This window comes from Komagataella phaffii, chromosome 1 (assembly GCF_000027005.1).
Source record: "Komagataella phaffii GS115 chromosome 1, complete sequence".
In the NCBI taxonomy this organism is placed as follows: domain Eukaryota; kingdom Fungi; phylum Ascomycota; class Pichiomycetes; order Pichiales; family Pichiaceae; genus Komagataella; species Komagataella phaffii.
Genome location: NC_012963.1, coordinates 2,620,155 through 2,637,288, shown reverse-complemented (window position 1 = coordinate 2,637,288; position 17,134 = coordinate 2,620,155). Strand labels below are relative to the sequence as shown.

Here is a 17,134-nt window from a genome sequence, read left to right as displayed (position 1 = left end):
CATAATCCTGTATGCAAGAAGTTCCAACTAACACCATAATCCTGACCGGATTTGAGCCAGGTCAGTTGCAAGATGACGAGCTGATTGTGTCACATTTGAAAAACCTTGTGAAAAAGGTAACCCCACCTTTCGAAACAATCAAGATCATAAAATTGCCAAAATTTCAAAGGGTCTTTTTAATATTTGAAGAAATCAGCTCTTCGATCGCAGCATACGACTATTTAACCTCTGAGTTGAATTCCTTGACAGTGGGATACAGTATAAGAAGCAATTTTATTTCAACTCAGGAATTTTTGCAACTTCCTGACCAAGGAACCCGATTTGTCATATCTCCACCTTCTTCGCCTCCTCCAGAGTGGGATCACTACGATAAAGTAGAGGGTGGTCCAGATATGAGGGAAATTCATTCGCCAGACGAATTGAGAGGCCTTTTGTTTAAGAAGTTAGGTGATAGAATTACACATTACGATGGAGAAGAGTTCGAAACGAATGACGGTGTTAGCAAAAGAAAGAAGTTTGAGGCATCTCAAGAATGGCTTATTGAACAGATGAATCAGGAAATAACAGAACAGCATAAAAATCTCCCATTTATTATTGTCGACAAAGCTGACGATAATACCAACATAGAGGAAGAATGCTCGCTTGCTGGAGTCAAGACAAGACTCCCCGGTACCTGAATTCTATAATGCATATATACGATATCTTTCAATCAGCGTCATTTTGCTCATCCGCAATCTTACTCAAAATGTCATCATAAGCTTTGCTAATTGTTTCAATCTCTAAATCTTCCTCGGAAGCTGCCCCTGCTGCTTCCCCTGGGCTCATCTTTCCTATGACTTTGTTCAACTCAAGGTTCTTCTTCGACTCCTCAGAGTAATTATCTTCTAACTCCGAGGGTCCATGTTGATGATCTCCTTGTAGCTTTGTCTTGAGTGTCTCCATCAAAGTTTTGTCATCACCTTTACAAGGTGATTTCCCAAAAATGGATTCAACCTGAATTCCCTTCTCTTTAAAAGTATTCAAAATTTCGGACAACTTCTGGGCATCACCTGTAAGAAGCAATTTACGGATGCTGTCACCATCAATATCTTTAAGCTTCTCCAAAACTTTTGGAGTCTTTAAATGACACTGTACCAAAGCTCTGTTCTTAGCCACATTGCTCTCTTCTTGCAACTGTTGCTTCATCTTTGAAGAAAACTCGTTATTAGCAACAGAATTATCCTTAATCAAAGTAGCACCGCCATTATCTTCAAATGGCACCAATGCTTCATCAGCGTCTGTATTTTCTGTTAGTTTGGAGACAATTAAATTACTCACATCTGATACGCTGTACTTGGCTTTGCTGGAAAGAAGTTTTATTCCCTTATCAAGAGAAGAATCCAAAATGCAAAGCCTGATTAGGGTCTCTTTACCTTCCAGATTAAGTCTGTTATTCACTTGTAGCTTGAATAATGCTTGCATAGTTTCATGAAGTATATTTTTGGCTTCCTTGGCTTCGTCGAATAAAGCTTTCAACTCCTCAGCAGAAGCATTGGAATTATCGTTAGAAAGAAACTTGGACATTTTCTCGGTCCAAGTTTCTCTTGTATCATCTTCGGTAATCCCAGTTTTATCGGTGGTATACAGTATTTTTTCCATGTTTCTCATAGTGTAAAGACCTATTTGCTCCTTATACTTTGGAGACATGCCTTCAAAAGAACAGTTCAAGGTAAACAAACTTTCAGAGTTCTTAGCTGCATTGGTCAAAGCAATCGTTGCAGCTTCGTCCAAAGTATTGCCAACTATCGAAAAAGAACACAACTTCCTACAAAGTCTGACTGACTCAGCAAAAGTGATGATCGCAGCAGTAGACAGGTCATTGTTATCTAAACACAAGCGACTCAACTCGGGAAAGAGAGGCAAATAACTTGCAATGAAGCTTGTCATCTTGGGAAACATTTTCTTATTGTTGGACAAATCCAAAAACTTGAGAGTTGGCAATTTTGAAAGTGAAACAACCAATTCTTTTACATCTTGATTATCTTGAAGATTACAGCAATTGAGAGACAGCAACCTCAATTGGGATTGATGTTCACTTTTCTTGGATGCGTCCGTAAATACCTTGATAGAGGTCGATAAATCATTGTAACCCAGATCAAGGCCTAAAAGTTCAGGATAGTCAATCATCATCTGAGCAAGAACCTCACATTGTTGAGTTGAGAGCTCATTGTATGCCAAACCGATTTTCCAGGTTTTATGCGATAATGCCATTGAAATTAAATTTTCAAAAACGACAAAATCATTAATTTTACAACCTGTAAGTACCAGCTCCCGCATACCTCCACGGAAAATCAACGATGCTATGAAAAGAGGCCAATCCATGTCAGATCTATTTTGGGTATTAGACTCCATGACCTTTTGGGTCGTAGTTGAAGTCTCCGGTTTCTTGGGTGCTGAACTGGTCGAGGTGCGCCTCTTCTGAGAACCTACTTGTAACATTGGACATTGTGTGATATCAAGTCTCTCTACCCTGGAATTCATGGTTAAGAACCAACAAAGAAGTTTCCAGCCTTCGTTATCGATGCACATATTTCGAAGAGAGAGTTTTCGTAAATGTTTCTTGTTCACTAAAGAGGCCAAAATCGTTCTAAACATCTCCAAAGTTAGAGAAGCACCGTCTAATGAAACGGAAACCACAGGTGCGATACGAATAAAATCGGAAAAAGATAGGACTTCAATCAAGGAAGGCTTTGGATTTCTTAGCTGAAGAATTGGTAATGGATCTGTACTTCCTTTTGGAATCTGCTTCAATGTGCTAGGAATTGGTAAAATTTCTCTAAGGTGGCAACATCTTGTATAGAGTTCATCTAGCTTCAGCGTAACTAACGGTTTATCCATCTCAATGACGTGTGGTCTTCTTCTAACCATTGGTTTATCAATGGTAACCTTAGAACCATCAACTTCTACATCCTTATGTGAACTTTTGTTCTCTGATTCTGGTTCATGTTTTGACTTTGCGGACCCGCCAACGACAATTCCTCCACCATGTTTTAACAAATCTTCTGGATTGATCTTATTAATTATTATCTCACCGGTCTTGCTTATTACAACATTTCCCTTTCTCGGGTTCCTAGATGGAATCTGTTGAGGGGGATCATTGACGAACATGGTGGCTGCAAATGCAACTTTCTTGAGAGGGGCAATCTCATTCAGGACTGGAATTCCTGGTTTCTTAACCACCCTAGGGGGCGGCTTTGTATAAGTTAATGGAGGGTGCTCAAAATGAGATAAGGACTGCGGTGAAGACTCTCGTCTATCGTTTGTCTTAGTTCTTCTCAATAAAGATCCAAAGACTCCGGCGCCTTGAGCAGAAGGAGATGGAACCTTAGAAATCGGTGAACCATGATCCTGATCCTCAGGCCTATCTTTGTATTTGGGATTAACAGAGAAAGCCGATGGGAGTTTCGGCCTATCTGGATGCGGCGGTATAGGGTTTCCAGCAACGTCTAGTTTCACTTTCTTGGGCTCTTGAATGGATGGTGATGCGCTATTAGCCAATGAAGCTCGTGCAGAGGCTTCTTCTTCACGTTGAGCCTCGAAGAATTTCAGATATTCCCTCAGTTTTGGGTCGATATTCTTGTTGGAAACTTTGATTGAAAGATTCTCAAGATATAAGCTATAATCATCAGTGTCCGAATCTGCAGCCGAGGAATCACTGAAAGCATCAGTTTCTGCATCATCTCTGTCCTTCTCTTCCTTAAAAGTGGTCAAGGACTTGTCTATTTTGACTTTAACATTGCGGGGCTTTGGTACTGTGGAACTATCGTGCGATGATCTAGATGATGAGGGAGACGATGGCTTTGGAGGAATTTTCTTGTGAATTTCCTCTAATCTTTTTGCAGTTGGAGAAGTTTCCTTTGATTTTCTCCTAAATAATTTCTTGAAAATGCCACCGGGTGGAGAAGATCCCCCTTCGTTGAAAGTACTATGAGTTTGGTTTGTAGATGTCCTGGTCAAATCTGAGTTTGATAAACTAGACCTCCTTCTTGAGGCAGTCATGGTACCATCTACGGTTCTTGATCGGGTTAATCTGTTGGTGGGAATCTCATCATCCGCGTCGTAACCTTTCTTGAACTGGCTGCTCTGAGGAAGAGAAGTCAGGGGAGCTTCGCTGATTTGGCTTGTATTTGGCGAAGACACCGTGTCTGGCGAAGTTTCGACAGTGGCGCCTGATTTGGAGTTGGGTGATTTGGCTATGGTGGGAGATCTTAACGGAGTTGCGGATGGCAGAGAGATATTGGGATTCACATTCGAACCACGCAGAAACCAGTCAATCTCACCGTTCTGAACTGCTTTCACAAAATACGCAGCATCCTCTTCCAACTTCTCTCTAAGAGAGCTGAAGACTCCCTCTTTCTTGGCCTCATTTGAGTCCTTGTGGTCATGGTGATTCTCCGTCATGTGTAAATGAAGCTGGCTCTGATGAGGGCACGGGGGTGATTAGCAAATTGAATTAAAATGTCTATGATTGTCTGAAAGAGAAACTCAATACTATAGACTGCTGTGTGGGACCAAAGAAGAGACTCTTTCTGGATTATTTGGTAGCAAAAGAAAATGATAAAACGACAACAAAAGAAATGTTGGATGTTGAAGATCTAGCCGAATTCTATATGGGCTCCGGTACCCTGTTATTGCCGCGAAAACGATGGGATATTCTGTAGTATAAGGACAATTTAGGGTGTGGGGGCAGTCTGCTGCTTTAGGCATACGTCAGAATTCCAGAGGAGGTAGTGTCGTACCCATTAATTATGGGAAAACAGTTGCCAGACCAACAGGCCCTGTTACGTCTATTGTTGGAGCGATGGAAGAAACGGGGGATGGGGTGGCCTACTGTTGTCGGATAAGTACAGTTTCTTAATGCGTATATATGTTTATTTTTCCATCAGTTGTTTGACTTTCTTGTTGAGCCGTAATTCCAGGCGATTTTTCAGAAAATCAGACGACATTATGGAGTGATTAGGCTTACTGCCGTCTAGCTTTAACCCCGAATATCTTTCTATGACCTTCTTCGATAAGCGGGAGAATGCCTCTGCGTTATCGACAGTGTTAGAAAGTGTGATGGCATCAGTGACAAGTTGGTTTATATCGACAACGACAGGTTTAAAATGGTAGTGATCGTCCTTATTCTCTTCGTTTCTATGTTTGATGGGGTAGTGAAGTAACATGTAAAGCACTTGGTCGTACTCTGATGCCAATGTCTGCGGCTTAAGTTTGGTGATTAAAAGAACAACAATGTAAGGGATCAGGAACGCAAATTCAATGTGATTGCTGTCTTTGGTCTTGTGTAGATAACTAAAGGCAAAAATCTTATCCCACGTTAGAACTGTAGACGAGAGTCCCAACTCCCGTATTAGTAATAGTCTATAATATCTGATCAGCCATATTGAAGAGTCAATCTTCAACGTCTTCGTCAGATATTGATGGTGGTATCGGTCACAGTTGTGAAATAGAATGTCAAATTTAATGGATTCTTGGATGAAATTGTCTTCCTGAAAAAATGATGGAGCCAGCTTATACATCATGCGATTGAATATCGTAAACGAGTCAATATGTGTAAATTTGGGACCGTACAATTGGGCCACCGGATGCTTCGTATAGAATTGCTCTGGTTTCCCTTGTGGTAGCTGTTCTTTGATCAAGCTGATCATGATCAGTCCAAAGATCTCATGCATGCCTTGGCGATACCCAGAGTTCGTATCATTTACATCGTCGTTGAGCTTCCACCATATAAATAAAGATGTGATGATATTTCTAGAGTTCTCCTTGTCCTTGATAAATAAATTGGGATAACTTGGAAACAGGCGTTTACAATCTGTCACCAAAGTCTGCAGTTTGGCTAAATCGTCTGTGTTAGAAAGGGGATCAACAGAAGCATCCTGTTCTTGGTAAAATTCATCATTTTGCTGCAGTAAACTCCACGGTACTGGGTATTTCTCACTGTACTTCTGATAAGTGTTTCGAGTCTGAGTCAAAACCGAATAATCAACTTTCATCGATGAAGGCAAATGTGGTTTGGACTTGAAATATTCTGTAATCAAAGTAAGCTTCCACACTAAACTCCTTGTGAAATGGGGTAATCCAGGGTTGTACTCATTAGATACTACTGCCGAACACAGGTCTCTAGTTGTTGAATACGTGGCGAGTGTTTTCCTGGATTGTTAGATAGTTAAGTCATTGCTAAAAAGACGATGCACTTACTCTGCCTTCTCCACAAAGTCCATCAGAGGGGAATGAAAAAATGGCACAAAAGGCGATTGATAAGTGGAAGAGTTCTATCTAGAGACCAAATTTTAAACTTTTAGGGTCTGCACAGATATTGGAAAACCCGCGCAAGCGCACAGCTGACAGCGTATTCTCTTCCCAGTGAACCAACTCACAAGACAATATGAACATTGCATTCGTTCATCCCGATCTGGGCATAGGTAAGCTTTGTCATGAATGTAGAACAATAGAAAGAGGCTTACTAACATTTGTTTAAGGTGGTGCTGAACGTCTCGTTGTGGATGCTGCCTGTTCTCTGCAGAAAATTGAGAACCAAGTCATCATATACACATCGCACTGTGACAAAACTCACTGTTTTGAAGAGATCAAGAACGATGAAATCGAGTCAATGGTTTTTGGAGATTTCTTGCCAACCCAAATTGCTGGCAGATTTAGCATACTGTGTGCTATAATAAGGCAAGCCTGGTTGATTCTTCGTTTGGCATTGTCTGGAAAAATCAAAGAGCATGACGTGTTCATTGTTGACCAGTTATCATTTTGTCTTCCCATATTGCATTATCTAAAGCGAAGTGACGCTAGAATCCTATTCTACTGTCATTTTCCTGATCTGAAGCTTGCTTCTCGAGACACCACTCTACGAAGTATATATCGGAAACCGTTTGATTTACTGGAGCAATATACAACCATCTGCGCAGACAGAGTGGTGGTGAACAGCAATTTTACGAAAGGTATTTTCAAAGAAACGTTTCCCATTATTTCCAAATATTACGAGCCCACAGTGCTGTATCCATGTGTCGATACGGAAGCTTCTTCGATCGACGACACAACTGAAGAGGAGATGAAAGAGTTTTTTCATAGTAATGAACGATTCTTTCTATCTGTCAACAGATTTGAAAGAGCCAAAAACATTTCACTCGCAATCAGGGTGTTTGCAAAGCTTAAGAAAGAGAATCTCCAATTTTTCAAGGAGAATCGCCTTAAGCTTATAGTGGCAGGTGGGTATGATTCCAGAGTGAGGGAAAACGTGGAACATCTAATTGAACTGGAAGATTTAGCTAGATCTCTCGGTTTGAAGGTTATATCAATACGAGGCCGTCTCTTTTCATATCCAGCTAGTGACGTTATTTTCCTGCCCTCGGTAAGTTCCGATATAAAGGATTATTTAATTTCCAAAGCTGAAGCCCTACTCTACACCCCAGGGTTTGAACATTTTGGAATTGTGCCTTTGGAAGCAATGAAATTTGGAACTCCAGTTATTGCGGTCAATCACGGTGGCCCCACGGAGACTGTGGTAGATGACGCCCAACCTGAACCAACTGGCTACCTAAGATCAAATGAAGTTGACCCATGGTACCAGGCTTGCTCTCAGGTAGTCAGATTATCTGACGAAGAAAGGCAGAAGCTCTCTGCCAATTCTAAGAAGCGCGTTGAAACATATTTTTCAAGAGAGGCAATGGGTAAAGCATTTTCTGACAACATCGATCAAATGTTAACTGAACCTACAAGTGATAGATTCAGTTATGAAAAACTTATAGACATCTTCTTCGTATTGGGACTTGTACTACTCAATGTCATACCAATCGTAGTTGCAGGGTATACATTCAAGCGAATGAGAGGCGATAATTAAAGTTACTAATGGCTACATAAATAGAGTAGACAAAAATATAATACAATTAATTCTCCCTGTAATTTGGTTGATACTGATTAAATTGACCTTGGAATTGATTTCCCATGAGCGGATTTGACAATTGCTCATTTGGTAGCTGGGAGGTTTGATTCGGCCCTTGATTGGCCAAATTTGATGGAATTGCAAGAGGTGAGCTCATAGAAGTTACTGGGCTGGTTGGAGAATTTTGCATCTGTCTTTGAGCAGCCTGAAGCACTTGTGCCCTTGACTGGGCTTTTAGCTGTGCCTGTTGAAATTGAGTCTGTGCTTGTGATTGTACATGTGATGGCTGTTGTTGCTGCTGCTGCATCTGATTTTGAATTGCTTGATTTTTTATCTGCTGTTGGAGCTGAACTAATTGCATCCTTTGAAATTGAGCTCTTTTCTCGGGTGTAAGGTTTGCAAACTGTTGTTGCTGTTGCGGAGTYATACGCATGKGGAGATTCCTCAGATGCTGTTGCTGCTGCAGTCGAAATTGTTCTTTCTGCTTTTGTTGTAACTGCAATTGTTGCTGAAGCTGCAATTGTTGCGGCGTCATCTGAGAATACTGTTGCGGCAGTTGATTCGAAGGACGGTTGTCGGGGATTGGTGATTGGTGGGTAATCGGTGGTGACTGTTGCTGTTGAGCTTGTTGCTGTTGCTGTTGTTGTAAGAGTAGCATTTGCTGTTGCTGTTGCTGTTGCTGTTGCTGTTGAAGCATATGAGTTTGTTGTTGTTGCTGTTGCTGTTGCTGTTGCTGCTGCTGTTGATGTTGTTGTTGTTGCTGCTGTTGCTGATGTTGCTGTTGTTGTTGTATCTGGGTCTGTTGGCGTTGTTGTTGCAATCGTTGTTGTTGTTGTACAAGTCTTTGAACAGTTTGAGATGTCTGCTGTCCAGCAGATTGTGATATCTGTTGCTGCGCTTGAGGTGGAGATTGCTGTGATTTTTGAGCCTGTTGCTGCTGTTGAACTTGCGGTCGTGGAGGTTGTGGGTTCTTCTGAGTTTTATTTTGTTGCTGATTTGGCATTCTAGGAGAAGCACGAACGGAGAAGTAATAATCACCTGCCCTATCAACATCAATAACAGCAGTCCTACTATAAAGGTTCCCAAACGGATTAGTTGGTACTCTAGGTAAAATTGCACCTGCAAACATCTCTCGCATTCTCAAGAAGGATGATCGGGACCTCGCTGGCATTATTACCTTTCTTTCCAATGGTAGAGGATAAGATTTGGCAACTCCATCCAAAACCTGATGAGCTTCATCATCTTCATCAATAGGTATTTGAGAACCGTGAATTAAGTCATCTCTAGCTGCGTGGGCAGCGGCCGCATTAGCTGCGAACTTTGCTTGATTCTTCCTTTGATAGGCAACCAGTAACTGATCGTAAGGAGCAGATCTACCAGGTACAGCTCTTTTTGCACCCATAGAGTGGGTCTTACAAGTCAAAGACCTAGCACAATAGCCACCGTTTGGTAAGGGAACCCCACATTGTCTTTCAACGTCCACAGGACCCTTGGGCTTGGCAGTTGACTTGACTCTCTCCTTCTTCGGTTTCTTTTCCTTCGGAAGCTTAACTTTCTTGGTCTTCTTTGAAGTAGTTGAGTTGATAGCATTGGAAGAATTAGTCGAATTAGTGTTGGTGACTGGAGTAGATTCCTTCGACTCTTCCAGTACCTGATTTTTTCTTTTTCGAACCATGTTCATTGGCTTATCGTCTTCTTCAAGTTTCTCTACTTTCACGATTTGGTTACAGATTTTGATGTGTTTAGATAAACAGCTTTGAAGAATGGGTCTATCACAATTGTTGCAGATGCGATATCTCAATGGGTTGGACAATGAGTCTTTGTAGCTAGGAGATGGTAAATCTGGGAGGGAAGACGGTTTTTCTTGATGAATCGGTTGTAGGGTGTCTAGATATTGGCCTAACTCTTTCCAAACAACTGGTCTTTCTGGGTTTTGCATGCTTTATCTTTCAGGATAATATGTTTGGAAAGCCCAATATCGACTTGACAGTTGGGATAGTTAGATGATAACAATGTGTTAAGAATTGAGTTCCACACACTTTAAAGGGCACTGTGGGGGGAGGGCTCAACGGGAGGACCTCTGGAAGGGAAATGAGCGAATCTAGAAGGGAGGTTTTGAATCACCTCTAATATCCATGATACACGTGAATAGCTTTGTATTTCTGACAGAACTTGTCACTAGTATATGGTATCTTTGGCTGCAATGTTAAAAAACCGGTAATGTCACCAATATTTTCTTCTTTACCTGCAATCTCAAAGCCCAAGTTTGTACTGGTTTACCAGTTCTGGTACATCTCAACACCATCACTGGGCTCACTTTTCTGGTGATCTTTCGTGATAAACAATCACCTAGAACGAATACGTAAGAGCACACTAATCACATGGTGGAACGCAGAACCAGATCTGAGTCGGGAACGCCTAGACCGGCAGATACTCCAGATGAGATTGCTGAAATTGATCAAACGATCCAGGAAGACAATATAAAAGTCGAAGACCCAAGGGATGAGGAATACCAAGAAAATGACGATGACGATGAAGATGAAGAAGACCCCGCTGCGAACGAGGATGCGGACGACCCTGATGAACAAGGGGATGAAACCATTCGGAAAAATAATAGACGAAGAACTAGAAAGAATTCAACTGTGAAGGAAGAAGAAGATGACGAAGAAGATGACGACGATGACGATGAAGATAGCGATCAGAGTGAAGGATCTCCCTCCAAGTCAACCGCCAAACATGGAAAGGGCGTCACCCTTGTCATAAATCCCCTGAGAAGACGTGGAAGACCTGCCAAAAATAAGAAAAGAGTTAGTGAACTCGAAGAAGAGGAAATAGCCAATGAAGTCAAGCGGAAACGAGGGAGAGGTAGGATAGATTCAACAGACGAGGAAGGCTTGCATCTGGAGGTCAAAGACGATGAAATAGTGGTTCCAGTTAATGAAGACGGAGAGACAAAAGTTGACAGTGAAGGTCATTTGAAGGGAGGTCGTGAATACCGTGTGAGGACGTTTACTTGTGCTGGAAGAGGTAATAGGCTTTACATGCTATCAACGGAGCCCGCTCGTTTGATGGGATTCAGAGATTCTTACCTACTATTCCATAAACACAGGAAACTATACAAAGTCATCATAAACGATAAGGAAAAACACGATTTGATCAACAGAGAAATTTTACCTCATTCTTATAAAGGAAGAAACATTGGACTTGTTACAGCAAGAAGCATATTTAGAGAATTTGGTGCTCGGATAATCAAAGGCGGAAAATGGATTACTGATGATTACGATAAGGAGTCTTCATTAGCCGAGGGCCACGTAGAGGGTGAACTGGCACTTCTTCCAAGTGACGAATTCAATAGAGGTGGCACACCAGGCTTTGCTACCAACAAAATGATCACCCCTCACACACAACTCACGCAAACGTGGATTTATGAGAGCGCTTTGAGAAGTAGACAAGCTGAGTCTCAACTGTATGAAGCTCGATCATCATTGTCCACTCCCAGAGGATTCAAGGAACCATATACCGGTGTCACTTTTATACCTCAACATTTGCAACCTTCCAAGGTTGAGTTTTTCAAGTATGATGATACCGTTTCAGATAAGTTAATCATCACTACCGTCATGTCGGGAAGTACAGCTTCAGCCACTGGATTGAAGGATGTTCCAGAAGAAATTTACAAAGACGTTGTGACACCTGACGTTCTTCAAGCTATTCAAGAGCAAAAGCTGCTAGAAGAGAGGCTGTAGCGGATGATAGCTGGACGATTCTCACCTTTAAGTAAGCCAAATAAGTACGTACTAGTGAAATATCGCGCCTTACCCTCTCAGTCGTAGTCTTTCCCAGAGGCAAAAAAGTTCCAGATCTGTTTCTTCCTTCAAGTACCGTCCTTGAGTTATTCGACTTGCAACATGTCGAAGTTGGTGAGCGGATTTTGTTCTGTTTCGTTCCGTAGGATTGTGACCAGAAATCTCGTCCATCGGCCTATCATAAACAGATTTAGGCCGATAATAAGAACTCCGTTGAGCCCACTGAGAAGGCAGTTCAATCACCAATCGGGGATCTGGAACAAGCACCAGGGAAACCCAGACTCAGAAATCCCAGATGAATCAAAGGCCAAAGAACTTCTATTTCAACTGAAGGCTATTTGGAAGGATGAAAATCTTTCTGTCTCGGACAAACAGGGCCTGCTGAAAGTATTGTTTGAAAAATACGAGGTAAACTCCATAAACGACCCAATAATTACCAAACTGACGAATGAAATGCTTCAGGACAAAGATGTTACCAATGCAAGTGAACGCTTCGAAAATATTCAAAAACTCCACAATAGTTTGCTACAATTTCACCAGGCCAACATCAGTAAACAATCTGAGAAAACTGATGATTCAAAGAACAAGAAAGAGGAAGACGATGAGTTTTTTACCTCCCTGTTCACAAAGGGTGGTGAAAAACAAGGTAATAAAGGCCAGAAAGTTTTTGTTGCCACAATCCGTCCAGATATGATTTTGTTGTATCTGGTTTCGTTCGGTCTCTTATTTTACGTCCTTAGTTCTGAATCACACGAGAGAGAAATCACTTATCAGGAATTTCGTTCTAACTTGCTGGACAAGAATTTCGTTGAAAAGTTGATTGTGGTCAATAAAAAGTATTGTTACGTCATTTTAAACCAAAACGGAAGGCAGCAACCTTTTCACAATAACAACGTTGAATACTTTTTCAGTATCGGTTCTCTGGAAAATTTTGAACACAAGTTAGATGAAGCACAAGATGCAAATAATATCAGCGCTGAATTCCGAGTTCCAGTAGTCTACGTCCAACAAGGAAGCATTTGGAGAGGTGTTTTCACATTTTTACCAACCATTTTGATGTTAGGAGGCCTTTATTGGATTACAAAGAAGACTGCTGCTTCAGGTGGCCTTGGAGGAGGAATTTTTGGAGCGGGTAAGTCTAAGGCTAAAAAGTTCAATATCGATAAGGATGTCAAAATCAAGTTCGATGACGTTGCTGGATGCGACGAAGCAAAAGAGGAAATAATGGAGTTTGTCAAGTTTTTGAAGAACCCTGCCAAATACGAAAGGCTAGGAGCTAAGATTCCAAGAGGTGCCATTCTTTCCGGTCCCCCAGGTACTGGTAAGACCCTTTTAGCAAAGGCCACAGCTGGTGAAGCTGGTGTTCCGTTCTATTCGGTTTCTGGTTCTGAGTTCGTGGAAATGTTTGTGGGTGTTGGAGCTTCAAGAGTTCGTGATCTTTTCAAAACAGCACGAGAAGATGCTCCTAGTATCATTTTTGTTGATGAAATCGATGCTATTGGAAAATCTCGTTCAAAAAACTCATTTTCTGGATCCAATGACGAAAGAGAAAACACACTGAATCAACTTTTGGTTGAAATGGACGGATTTTCAAACACTGATCATGTTGTAGTTCTTGCTGGTACCAATAGAAGTGATGTCTTAGATGCTGCTTTGCTGAGGCCTGGAAGATTTGATAGGAAAATTCATCTAGATAATCCAGAATTGGAGGGGCGTAAAGACATCTTTGGCGTTCATTTGAAGAAGCTCACCCTTTCAGCCGATGAAGATATGGATGATTTGAAGGGGAGACTTGCTACTTTGACACCAGGGTTCAGTGGTGCTGACATTGCAAACTGCTGTAACGAAGCTGCTCTTATTGCTGCCAGAAACAACGCAACTCATGTTGAATTGAAGCATTTTGAAATGGCCATTGAGAGAGTCATAGCTGGATTGGAAAAGAAATCTAAGGTTCTATCGCCACCAGAGAAACGGAATGTGGCCTACCATGAAGCAGGTCACGCTATCTGTGGTTGGTACTTGGAACACGCCGATCCTTTGCTGAAAGTTTCTATTATTCCTAGAGGTTCTGCTGCATTGGGTTACGCTCAGTATCTACCTGCTGATATCTATTTGTACAGCTATGATAAACTGATGGACCGGATGGTTATGGCCCTAGCCGGTAGAGTTAGTGAAGAATTGCACTTTAGTTCTGTTACTAGTGGTGGATCAGACGATTTTGAAAAAGTTACGGGGATTGCTCAGAAAATGGTTCTCGAGTGTGGTATGAGCCCTAAAGTTGGCTTGGTTAATTTCAATCAAGATAGAGGCAACGACATGACCAAGCCTTTCAGTGATAAGACAGCCGAGCTGATTGATCAAGAAATCCACCGAATCGTTTCCGAATGCTATGAACGTTGTACGAAGTTACTGAAGGAGAAAGCCCAACAAGTGGAGTTGGTTGCCCAAGAATTGCTCAGTAAGGAGGTTATAACTAGAGAGGATATGATCAGATTGTTGGGACCTAGACCATTCCCCAACAAGAATGATGCGTTTGACAAGTATTTGGCAGAAAAGCAAGTACGAGACGACAGTAAGAAAGCCAAGGAAAGCGACAATGAAACCAAGGATGGTGAAAAATAGAATAAAAATCCGTTACACATGTAAATAGATACTCTAAGAGCAAGAGATTTATTCTTTTTCAAAAATATTAATCTAATTAAAGTCTCCGGATAGGGATAATGCGAATTCTATCCCGGGTTTGGTTATATCTTGAGTTCTGGTGCTGATGGGAATATTATAGTTGAATTCAGCATTTGCCACGGATCCTAGAGAGTATGTCAATCCCCAACCGACAGCCTGGGCGGAATTCTTGATAAAGTCAGTGTTTTTAAGCGTTGGAATATCATTAAGAACATCACCAGCGTTGATGAATAAACGAAGCCTTAATGGTGAGGCCTTGACAAAGGGTATCTTAGAGTAAGCAGTAGCTCCCAATTGGAAGTAGTTTGTACCGCCAACGAAATCATTGCCATCTTTAAGACCAGTTGAGTTGAATTTGAAACCTCTCAAGGAATTGAAGCCTCCCAAGAAGAATTTGTCTTGAAAATGTGGCTTCTTCGAGGTATCGTTGAGTATAATTGAACCAATTCCACCTGCAACTTCAAAAGTCAGCCAGTTGTTGAAAAATGAGTATAACGATTGGAATTTCAGGTCAGATTTGGAGAATTGCTCTTTTTCTTGATCAATAATCAGCTCATTATTGAAAGTCAGTGATGAACCCTTGGTTGGGAACTTGTATAAGGATTCTGGGGTAAAAGATCTTGAATCATAGTTAACATTCAGTAGTAACGAATTCTTGTTGGAAAACGAAGCATCACTTTTGATTGTATCGCTTGTAAAATCACTCAAATTATAAACATTTCGGTACACACCAGAAAAACCTAACTCGGAAGTCAGGGATCTACCGAAACGTTTGTGAAGCCCAAGATAGACACTAGAATTGGTCTGATCGTGGTTAGAAGCCCAAGCGACCGTGGACTTTGACAACAATGAGTTGAATACCAACCTATACGAAGGATCCTTCAAAGGAGCTTGGAAGTTAAAGTTGAAATTCTTCAACGGAGATTCACTTCTGAGATCAACTAGTCCATTAAACGACAGAGATTCACTATTTCCAAACGCATTTAGATTGGAATAAATACCATTCAATGCAATTCCGTTCTCAAATAGGACTGGAGTGACGGTGAAATGCTTTAGGAGGGATGGCTTCAAAGTCAGTATTGCTTTCACTGGCAGAGGCTTCAATTGTGATTGTTGAATGTTTCTTTTTGAAGGCAGTAGTTTGGCCTTCAATGACAAGGGAATGTTCATCTGCAGCAGCACTTGCTTCCACTACCTCTAAATGTGAGGTATTAAACACTTCGGTATCGTTTAACCTTTGAATCACTTCATTGCTTGATTGTACAAAGTTTGACACTGTCAAGTCAGAATTGGACAGCAATGGGTTCAGTAAATTTTTGAAAAACAGAGCATTAAAACCCTCACCACCGACAATGTCCACCTGTTGAAGATGTAAGGGAGTCGAGTAATTCTTCTGTAGAATCTCTTGCTGGCTCATTCGGGTCTATGGGATGGTTGGTTGGTATGTTGTGTTTGGGGCATTGAAGTTCTCGAAGACCAATCAGTAAGGTCACATGATTACTATAGTAGATTAGATGTGGGTGACTTCAAGAGAGATTACGAGAGCTTGATAGAGTTTACTAGGTGTAACCTAAGAACGTCGAAATGAAGAAGATCTTCTGAGATTATTTGAAGTCCTTCGATTGCATTAATAGAATCATTCTGCCTAAGCAGCTTCGCTTGTTCTCAACCTGGGCCAGGCGAGCATTTGCAGCTGGGAAAGGGAGGGCTCCTACTGACGTTATCCTAGCGTTTTTACATCTCTCCTACCCCATGTTAGATGACATAGTCCTGCCAGATTCAACAGTTCAAGCGCAGTTAGAACTGTTTTGGGACATTGTTTCTAATGAGTGTCAAGAAGGTAGGAAATACTTAATTTGGCTAGATTTGGAATCCTCAAAATTCTTTGAGTTTCATTCCAATGATGAAGAACAAAGACTGGACATTGTCATCTACAAGAAACCGATGATGAAACTGTTTCCCACCCTTCTAACAGTCCAAAATCAATTGATTGCAGACAATTGGGACTGGAAAACCATTAGTCGCACAGATGCTCAGCAAACTGACAAGCTTTACAAAATATTCCTGGCAATTGTACCAATCCTTTTCATCAATAATGAAAGCCATACTTTAGTACTCATTCTAGAGTCAATGGTGGAACTACTGAGTATACCTAATAACAAAGTTCTCAGGCTTCTACAATGCCTTCTTACTTGCTCCAGGAACAACATAAATAAGTCTTCAAGTTACTGGACTTTCCTTAGAAAATTGTACTCCACAAACTCATTTCAGCAGAGTATCTTCATTGACACTCTGATCGCTTCAGCAACTATACATAGAAAAAGTTACTATTGCTGGAACTTTGCAAGCTTTTTTGCGACTATTGAGTTTGCCAGAGGAGCTGATTTGACGCCCGTTTACTCTCAAGTGAAACAGTTTTGCATGAGAAATCTAGATTACGGAGCTTGGAAAGTACTCTGCGAAATAATAATCATTATGGTGTCTGCCAACACAAATCAATATTGGCTGAAAGAATTTGAAAGATGGAATGATAATAATAATAATAACAAATTACGTACCCCCAACAATTCAGGACGATTGCATCAAAAGACTATGAATTGGGCAGAACAAGAACTTTTCATGCTCTCCAATTACATCAAAAGTTCCCAAACTGAATCGCTAATCCCTCTTACAATCATAAAGTGGGTCTATGACAAATTAGAACTTTGATAGTCGAAAA

The 17,134-nt window shown here is 41.2% G+C and overlaps 9 protein-coding genes across 9 annotated transcripts; 5 read left to right on the top strand and 4 right to left on the bottom strand.

Moving 5' to 3' along the window:
• Window positions 1–11: 11 nt before the first annotated feature.
• Window positions 12–677, top strand: PAS_c121_0018 (Hypothetical protein; the record flags this gene model as incomplete). Its single annotated transcript, XM_002490752.1, has 1 exon — window positions 12–677. One exon carries the CDS (start codon window positions 12–14, stop codon window positions 675–677), a length of 666 nt encoding a protein of 221 aa, XP_002490797.1.
• Window positions 678–705: 28 nt separating this feature from the next.
• On the bottom strand, window positions 706–4,440 carry PAS_c121_0004 (Hypothetical protein; the record flags this gene model as incomplete). The annotated part of the gene is made up of 1 exon (XM_002490751.1): window positions 706–4,440. The coding sequence occupies one exon, from the start codon at window positions 4,438–4,440 to the stop codon at window positions 706–708; it is 3,735 nt and encodes a 1,244-aa protein (XP_002490796.1).
• Window positions 4,441–4,910: 470 nt separating this feature from the next.
• Window positions 4,911–6,260, bottom strand: PAS_c121_0003 (Hypothetical protein; the record flags this gene model as incomplete). The annotated part of the gene is made up of 2 exons (XM_002490750.1): window positions 4,911–6,189; window positions 6,238–6,260. 2 exons carry the CDS (start codon window positions 6,258–6,260, stop codon window positions 4,911–4,913), a joined length of 1,302 nt encoding a protein of 433 aa, XP_002490795.1.
• Window positions 6,261–6,424: 164 nt separating this feature from the next.
• PAS_c121_0002 (Hypothetical protein) lies at window positions 6,425–7,888 on the top strand (the record flags this gene model as incomplete). The annotated part of the gene is made up of 2 exons (XM_002490749.1): window positions 6,425–6,461; window positions 6,519–7,888. 2 exons carry the CDS (start codon window positions 6,425–6,427, stop codon window positions 7,886–7,888), a joined length of 1,407 nt encoding a protein of 468 aa, XP_002490794.1.
• A 46-nt stretch (window positions 7,889–7,934) lies between these two features.
• Window positions 7,935–9,869, bottom strand: PAS_chr1-4_0651 (Subunit of SAGA histone acetyltransferase complex; the record flags this gene model as incomplete). The annotated part of the gene is made up of 1 exon (XM_002490748.1): window positions 7,935–9,869. One exon carries the CDS (start codon window positions 9,867–9,869, stop codon window positions 7,935–7,937), a length of 1,935 nt encoding a protein of 644 aa, XP_002490793.1.
• A 442-nt stretch (window positions 9,870–10,311) lies between these two features.
• Window positions 10,312–11,673, top strand: PAS_chr1-4_0650 (Chromatin structure-remodeling complex protein RSC7; the record flags this gene model as incomplete). The annotated part of the gene is made up of 1 exon (XM_002490747.1): window positions 10,312–11,673. One exon carries the CDS (start codon window positions 10,312–10,314, stop codon window positions 11,671–11,673), a length of 1,362 nt encoding a protein of 453 aa, XP_002490792.1.
• Window positions 11,674–11,835: 162 nt separating this feature from the next.
• PAS_chr1-4_0649 (Mitochondrial respiratory chain complexes assembly protein RCA1) lies at window positions 11,836–14,355 on the top strand (the record flags this gene model as incomplete). Its single annotated transcript, XM_002490746.1, has 1 exon — window positions 11,836–14,355. One exon carries the CDS (start codon window positions 11,836–11,838, stop codon window positions 14,353–14,355), a length of 2,520 nt encoding a protein of 839 aa, XP_002490791.1.
• Window positions 14,356–14,427: 72 nt separating this feature from the next.
• On the bottom strand, window positions 14,428–15,832 carry PAS_chr1-4_0648 (Sorting and Assembly Machinery complex; the record flags this gene model as incomplete). The annotated part of the gene is made up of 2 exons (XM_002490745.1): window positions 14,428–15,513; window positions 15,662–15,832. 2 exons carry the CDS (start codon window positions 15,830–15,832, stop codon window positions 14,428–14,430), a joined length of 1,257 nt encoding a protein of 418 aa, XP_002490790.1.
• A 335-nt stretch (window positions 15,833–16,167) lies between these two features.
• Window positions 16,168–17,124, top strand: PAS_chr1-4_0647 (Hypothetical protein; the record flags this gene model as incomplete). Its single annotated transcript, XM_002490744.1, has 1 exon — window positions 16,168–17,124. One exon carries the CDS (start codon window positions 16,168–16,170, stop codon window positions 17,122–17,124), a length of 957 nt encoding a protein of 318 aa, XP_002490789.1.
• Between the last annotated feature and the right edge of the window lie 10 nt (window positions 17,125–17,134).